The following is a 7,779-nucleotide window of genomic DNA, read 5'->3' on the forward strand; positions in this document are numbered from 1 at the left end:
CGCAGCCCCCGCGGGCGACTGGGGGGGGGGCAGCACAGCCTGGGGGGCGGTCCGAGGATGCTGGGGGGGGCACAGCGCGGCTAGGGGGGGATGCGGGGCGGTCCGAGGACGCTGGGGCGGCCGCGGGTCCAGGATGGCGGGGGGGCGGGGGATGCGCTGGCGGCCGGGGGGGCCGGGGGGGCCGTCGGAGCGCTCACACCATGACATCAGCGCGGCGCGGCCCCGGGGGAGCGGGCGGGGGGCGGGAGCCGGCGGCGCGGCGCGGAGCGGAGCGCGGCCCCGGGCATGCTCCCGGAGCCCCGGTATGGCCGCTTCCGCGACGAGCCGCTGACCGCCCCCATGCCGTCGCCGGCCCCCGGGCCCTGCCCCGCGGCGGGCGAGGAGCCCGAGCCCGGCACCACCTTCTGCGCGCTGCTGCCGCGGATGCCGCAGTGGAAGTTCCCCGGCCCCGGCGGCTTCCTCGGCCGCGGCCCCGCCGGCGCCGGGCGGGAGCTCTCCGCGCCGGCCCGGGCGGGCGGGGCGGCGGCCGCGGGGGCCCCCTCGGTGCTGGCGGCGGTGCTGGGCGCCTGCGAGCCGCTCTGCGCCGCGCCCTGCTCGGGGCCGGCGGGCGGGCGGGCGCGGGGGGCGGCGGCGCGCCCGGGCGCGGAGGAGTGGAGCCGCAAGGGCAGCTTCATCCGGAAGCCGGCGCAGGGGTGGCTGCACCCCGACGAGCGGGTGCTGGGGCCCGGCGTCTCCTACATCGTCCGGGTAAGTCCCGGCGCCGCCCGGCGCGGCCCCGCGCGGCCCCGGGGCTCGGCGGCTCTGCCCGCCCCTCCCGACGGCTGCGGACGGAGCCCCCCCCCGCCCCGGGTCCGTGTCCCCGCGGCTGCCCGGCTCTGCCCCCCGAGGGAGCTGCCACGGGGGAACGGGCGTCGCGGGAGCCCCACGGGACGTGGTGGGGTCCGGCCCGGGGGGCGTCGTGGGCAGCTCCCCCCCCCCCCCCCCCCCCCCCCGCACAGGCAGCCTGCGGCCTCTTCGCCCCGTCGCGGCCCCATCGCACCACCCCGTTACACCGCCTGGCCCGTCCCGGGGGGCACGGCCCCACGCACCGGCCGGGTGGGGGCCGGGGGCTTCGGGGGCCGGGGAACCGAGGGCGTCACAAGCCACAGCGCGGAGATGAGTTTGTGGGGTCTCAGAGCAGGGTCTGGGCGTGCGATGGGGCATTTCGGGTTGGGGGGCGAAGGGGTGTTGGCGTGGACGGGCCCCCCCTGCTCGCTGACACCCGGCTCCTTCCTCCCTTCCATCGCCGGGCCTGGGCTGTGGCGGCGGCCGGGGGAGGCTGCTCTGGCCGTGCCCCCCCGCAGTACATGGGGTGCATCGAGGTGCTGCGCTCCATGAGGTCCCTCGACTTCAACACCCGGACACAGGTCACCAGGTGCGGCCCCGCTCTCCCGGAGCCCCCGGCGGCCCGGGGTGCGCCCCCTCCCCGGGGCCCTGCGGAGAGGGGGGGACGCATGGCCGGGGTGGGGGGGAGCCCTGCCCCGCGGGAGCCGCCCTGCGCGCAGGGACGGGGACCAAGGGCGCTGCTGCGGATCGGAGGGCGGAAAGAGGAGACGGGAGGTGGCCCCGGCTGGGATCGCACACCGCGGGCCGTGATGTGGGGCAGCGCTGCGGGGGGGCTGCGGGGCCGATGCCCCCAGACCCCACAGAGCCGCGGGCCGGGGCCTGCGGCCGTAACCCGGCCGGGCCGTGGCTTGCAGGGAGGCCATCAACAGACTGTACGAGGCGGTGCCGGGCGTGAAGGGCATCTGGAAGAAAAAGGTGAGTTGCCACCCAGCCCGTCCCTCCTCGAGCTCCTTCGTGGGGCTGCGGGACGGGGTGCGGGGGGGTGCCCGCCCAGCTCGTGGGGCAGAGCCGGGGGTCTCTCGGGGGACCCCTCTGCCTCCTTCACCCCAGGAAGCCAGGTCCCCGTGGGCTGCATCGTCCCCACGGTCCTCTCCCCCCGTCAGGCTCCCAACAAAGCCCTTTTCTCCATCCTGGGCAAGAGCAACCTCCGCTTTGCCGGCATGAGCATCGCTGTCAACATCTCCGTCGACGGCCTGAACCTCATGATCCCCACCACGCGCCAGGTGAGAGCTGGCCCCGGGGACGTGGCTCCGCCGCCTCCCAGCCCTCTGCCTCCCGCCACGAACCGGGGGGCTGACCCCTCCCGCGGGCCGTGTCCCCCCGCAGATCATCGCCAACCACCACATGCAGTCCATCTCCTTCGCCTCCGGCGGGGACACGGTGAGGCACCTCGGCCCTCAGGGGCAGCGGGGACCGGGGCTGAGCCGAACCATGGGGTGACCCGGTCCCGGGGCAGGACGTGAGGCTGGGGCCGAGCTCGTCCCCCCACCCCGGTGCCCCCGGCCCTGCTCCCTGCGCCGCAGCGAGACTCGGGCCCTGAGCTCCCCTGTGCCCCCAGGACACCACGGACTATGTCGCCTACGTCGCCAAGGACCCCATCAACCAGAGAGGTGACGCTGCCCCCGCGCCCCGCAGCTCTGGGGGATGAAGGCTGGAGGAGGAGCCCCTGGGGGGCGGCTCAGGGTGGTCCCGGGGGGGTGATGGGAGCACGGGGGGGAAACGCTGGAGCCGTCCGTCTGTCCGCAGCCTGCCACATCCTGGAGTGCTGCGAGGGGCTGGCGCAGAGCGTCATCAGCACGGTGGGACAGGCCTTCGAGCTGCGCTTCAAGCAGTACCTGCACAGCCCCCCCAGGGTGGTGGTACCCCCGGACAGGTAGGGGCGCGTCCCCGCTGCAGCCCCGCACCCTCCGTCGCTCGGGGAGGCCCCGTCCCTGCCGGGTGTGGGGAGGGGTCTGAGCCGGGCCGGGTGCCCCCGTCTCGCCCGTTCCTGCTGCAGGGCGCTGGGTGCGGAGGAGTCGGCCTGGGGGGAGGACGAGGAGGCAGCTGAGCACGATTACTACAACAGCATCCCGGGGAAGGAGCCGCCCCCGGGGGGGCTGATCGACTCCCGGCTCCAGCACGGCTCCGTCCTGGGCCACATCCGCACTCAGCCCTCCAGCTCCAGCCCCCCCAGCCAGGTGAGCCCCTGGGGCGCTGCCGGCGCTGCCGCGGGGGTCCCAGGCAGGTGCCCCCCAACGCCCTCGCTCTCTCCTCTGCCCAGGGGGGGTTTGCAGCCAGGCGAGACCAGAGCAGCCAGCCGGGGCCACCCTGGGACCTGGAGAGCCAGGGTGGGTACCGCCGCGGGGGAGGACCCTGGGAGCCGTCAGCGGGGGGGTCCCCACGGCTCTGCCCCGCCTGGGCCGGCAGTGATGCCCGGTGCCCGCAGGCCAGCCTGGCGACGGGTACCTGCAGGCGGACGGCCACCCCCTGGGGCCACGGGACTATGAGGAGCACATGTACGTGAACACGCAGAGCCTGGACGCCTGGGAGCCCGAGGCGGTGGCTCGTGGGGCACCGGAGGAGAGCCCCAAAAAGGACCTTTTTGACATGAGTAAGCCGCCGCGCTGGGTGCAGGACCTGCAGCCCAGGGGCCCAGCCCCGTCCCGCGGTGCCGGGGCGATGCCGTGCCGAGCGCTGGGGGCTGCGAGCCCGGGGGCCCGTCCTTGCCCCCCCATGCTGGGCGGTGGGGCTGTGCTCTGGGGAGGGGGCAGCTGTGCCAGGGCCGGGGGGCACCATCCCCTCCCCGCCTGGGCACAGGGTCCTGCCGGGTCTGGCCGTAACCCCGGGTCCTGCTGCCACCGCTTGGCCCGTCCCCGTCCCGTCCCCACCTTGGTGCCCGCGGGGGTGACACCCCCCCCCCCCCCGGCTCTGGCAGGGCCGTTTGAGGATGCCCTGAAGCTCCACGAGTGCATCGCGGGGGGCGGCACCAGCCTCCCCATCGAGGACCAGTGGCCGAGCCCCCCCACGCGGAAGGCCCCCGTCGCCCCCACGGAGGAGCAGCTGCGGCGGGAACCGTGGTACCATGGGAGGATGAGCCGGCGGGACGCCGAGAGGCTCCTGCAGATGGACGGGGACTTCCTGGTGCGGGACAGCCTGACCAACCCCGGGCAGTACGTGCTGACCGGCATGCACGGCGGGCAGCCCAAGCACCTGCTGCTGGTGGATCCCGAGGGAGTGGTAAGGGCTGGGCGCGGGGTGGGCGAGGGGGCACGCAGAGGGTGCGGGGGGACGCGCGCTGTGCGGGGGCTCAGGACCGCTGTGCCCCGGCCCCCAGGTGAGGACTAAGGACGTGCTGTTCGAGAGCATCAGCCACCTCATCAGCCACCACCGGCAGAACGAGCAGCCCATCGTAGCGGCGGAGAGCGAGCTGCACCTCCGCCAGGTGGTCCGGAGGAAGCAGTGATGCCGGGGGGGTACGTGAGCCCCCGACCCGCTCCCCTGGCACCGGACTCGCCCCAGCGCGGGGGCAAAGCTGGGGCCCCTCTGCGCTCTCCCATCCTGGTTGTGCCTGGCCTCTGGGGGAGGCAAAGCCCCCCCCCCCCTCCCCAGGGTCAGGCTCCCCATCCCCCTCCCCAGTGCGGCCTCACTGTCCCTGGCCCCAAAGGCCCCCCCTTCCCCCGCTGCCTCCCCTCCATCATCCGCACGGGGCCCCTCGCCCACCCCGACACGAGGATGCTCGTCCCACACACGCAGGTGAATCGCTGGCGGGGGGGGGAGCTGGTGGGCGACCTCGCCGAGAGCGACAGAGCCCGAACCCGGCTCCGGCAGCGCTGGCGGCTCCTGCCCGGGGCTGCCCCGCGTCCCCCCGCCCGGGCGCTGCCTGCGCAGGGCTCTGCACCCGCCTGCCGGGACCGCGGCCCCCGCCGGGGCCGGCTCCATCCCGGCACGAGGAGTTGGTGTCTGGGTGAGGACGGAGCAAACGGGGTCGCGGTTGCCCCAGGGTGGGATGGGGCGAACAAGCCTCGCGTGCGTGTGTCCGTGTGTCCGTGTGTGTGTGCGTGTGTCCGTGTGTGTGTGTGTGCAGGGGTGTGAGGGGCAGCCGGGGGCCCGGCCCCAGGCCCACGGTGCCTCTCACCTGGCGCTGCTGCTCAGGACCCAGCTCCCTGCCTCAGCCCTCCCCTCGCTGCCAGGACATCCGGGGGTGCCCCTGTCCGGGGGTGCCCCGTCTGTGGGGGCTGTAGACCCCAGCTTGGCTCTGCCTGTGGCTCTGGGCACAAACGTCTCCTGGAGGCCAGTGTGGCTGGAGGACCCTGCAGGTCCCACATTTCCAGCTGGATTCTCCCCAGGAGCAGCTGCCATGGGATGCTCCCCGCGGCCCCCCCGGGCAGGGGCAGGACAAATCTGCTGCAGGGAAGACGGGAGGTCCCAGCACTGGCTCTCGAGGCCGGGGCTGCCGGGAGGAGAGGGGTCCCACAGCCCCTGAGACTCCCCCAGCCAGGTTGGGGCCTTGGCAGGTTTTTACGGCATACACGGCCCCTTCTCCAGCGTGTCTGCCGCCCGGCACAGGTTCGTGGTTTGGAATACGTTTCTAATTAAACCTGGAAATGAGGAGGGCCCCGGGATGTTTGTGCCGCCCGTGGGCACGGTGCTGGGCCGGGGCCGCTGCTGCCGGCTCTGGGGGTGCGGGGGGGTGCTGGGCCGGCGTCTCTGTCAGCGCCAGCTCCCAGCCGGTCCCACAGCGGTGGCAGCCAGCCCCGTCCTCACCGGTCACGCTTGTCTCTGCCCCCCTGGGTCACCCCGCCCCCCCTTCTGCACGTGGGTCACTCCCGTCCCCCCGCCTCGGGGGGCTGCGGCACCCAGGGTGCTGGTCCTGTGCGGCACCTGGCATCTCCCTGCCCTGGCTCAGCTCCCGCCTCCGCCCGGCGAGGCTTTGTCCGGGCGCTGGCACCGAGCGGCCCGAGCCCGTTGTCACCATTAATGAACATGGCGGCCGGCGGAGCGGGAGCCCCGCGGTGGGTCTGGCCGCGGCTGCCGGCTGCACGGCGGGGCCAGCCCGGGGAAAGGCGCTTGGCTGGAGTCGGTGGAGGCGGGAGGAGGCTGCCGGGCCCGGCGATGAGTTTCCAGGCCGGCAGCAGGGCTGGGCCGCGAACCACCGGGCACCGGCTGGCCCAGGCGGGTGCTGGTGCCGGTCCTGGCTCTGCCCCCCGGGGAGTGGGGTCACCACGGCCCCTCCTGGGACGGGGCTGCCGGGTGCTGCCTGAGCCAAAGAATAAAATAACCCCCTAAAAAAAGCCCGGTAATGCATGTGTAATTTTTCATTGATAGCTGAATACCTACAGGGACACGGTGCTTCCATCTCAGCTGCTATTTTTTGTCATGTAGTAATGCGTCTGCAAAGATAATTGCACCGTTCCCTCAATAGCAGAGGCAGGAAAAGGTAGCGAGAGCCTGGACTTTCTTCTTTCGCTGCCGGGGAACAAGCCCTGGACTCTCACCTGCTGCTGCGGGCTCTGCCCTGGCCCCTGGGCGGCCGCCGTGAGGCGCCTGAAGGGCTGGGGGGGACCACTCTGGTGGGGGCTGGGGTGCGGTGCCAACAGCCACGGGGTGCAGGGGGCTCTGCCCCCCCCCGGGGTGTAGAGCTGCTGCGCAGGGGCCCAGGGACCCTTGTCGGGAGGGTCCCGCTGTGGGGCAGCACCCCAAGGGGGGGACCCTGCAGGGGGAGGCGGGCTGGCAGCCGTGCAGTGGCGCTCTTGAAACAAAAACCAGTTAAAACCAATAGGAGGCCTTGACTGAGTCAAGTACAGGCAGGAATAACAAGGTCAGAGCACCGGGGAGTGCTCCCCTCAGAACCTCCGCGCACTCTGCGCCCAGCGCGGCTCCGCTCTGGACTGGTCCTTGCTGGGCTGGGGTGAGGGGAGGGCGAGGGGGGGCTGGCAGGAGGCTGGGGCTGGGCGATGGTGGAATGAAGTGGATAGCGGCTCGTGCTGAAACCACCGGTGGCTGCTGGTGCGTTTGGAGTAGCAGTCTGTAGGCTCCAGAGTTAATGCCAGGCTGACGGGGAGAGCGACTTGCCCCTCAGCGCTGCGCCTTCAGCCCGTATGATGGTGGAGGCCGAGGTGTTTCGGGAAGCTTTGGAAGCCACAGAGAGTGACTGCAGGGGGACGCAGCCTCCTCGCTCTCCCGGGGCCTCGGGGATCGCAGCAGCCGACTCTCCCTCTGTCCGTCTCCAAACGTGCTCCGGGAAGAGGGGTAAGAGCCTCTGACGCTGGCTCAGAGCCGGTTCCACGCAAATAATAAACCTGTGCAGCGCTCCTGCGCCGAGGGGCTGCGGCGGGGCTCAGCCCGTGCCCGGGGGTCCTGGCACCAGCCCCTTCCCGTCCCGGGGCTCGCTCCTTCCCAGCTTCCAGCAGGTGGAAGCACACTGCCAGCTCCGCCAGCCATGTCTCCACCCTGCCCGTGTCCCCACCTTGTCCGTGTCCCCACCCTGCCCGTGTCCCCAGCCCCGTGTCCCTCGCCCGCCGTGCCGTGCCCAGGCCTTGCCAGCCGCCACGTGCCTCCGGCCCCGCTCGAGGGACCCGTCCGTCTCGGCCAGGCCTTGCCCCGCTCCCCATCACGCTGCCGGGGGACGCGGCTCCGGAGCCCCGAGAGCCGCCCGCTCCCGGCACCCCGCGCTGCCTGGACCCACGGAGAGCCCCGGACGAGGGGGACGGCGGCCGGGGAAGGCGCCTCTTCCCGGCCCTGCGCTGCGGGGCGCCGAGCGAGGGTCCAGGGCCTGTTGTGGAGGCCCCGGAAACCTTTCCTGTCCGTGTTCGTTCTCTGCCCGTTTCCGCTCCGGGTCCCGCAGCTCCCGCCACGCGGCCGGGACGGGATGCCCCCGGCACAGCCCGTCCCGGCGTGCCGGTGCCGGATCCCCCC

The 7,779-nt window shown here is 73.4% G+C and overlaps 1 protein-coding gene across 1 annotated transcript; it reads left to right on the forward strand.

Moving 5' to 3' along the window:
- The first annotated feature begins 200 nt into the window (after positions 1-200).
- On the forward strand, positions 201-5,473 carry SHC2 (SHC adaptor protein 2). Its single transcript, XM_074928083.1, is given in 13 exon segments — positions 201-262; positions 264-747; positions 1,344-1,414; positions 1,740-1,800; positions 1,989-2,108; positions 2,212-2,265; positions 2,444-2,495; positions 2,632-2,758; positions 2,882-3,062; positions 3,146-3,212; positions 3,311-3,475; positions 3,800-4,101; positions 4,199-5,473. Coding segments are annotated over 13 exon segments (1,875 nt in total). The 3' UTR covers positions 4,328-5,473.
- Positions 5,474-7,779: the final 2,306 nt, after the last annotated feature.

This window comes from Athene noctua, chromosome 27 (assembly GCF_965140245.1).
Source record: "Athene noctua chromosome 27, bAthNoc1.hap1.1, whole genome shotgun sequence".
Lineage (NCBI taxonomy): Eukaryota > Metazoa > Chordata > Aves > Strigiformes > Strigidae > Athene > Athene noctua.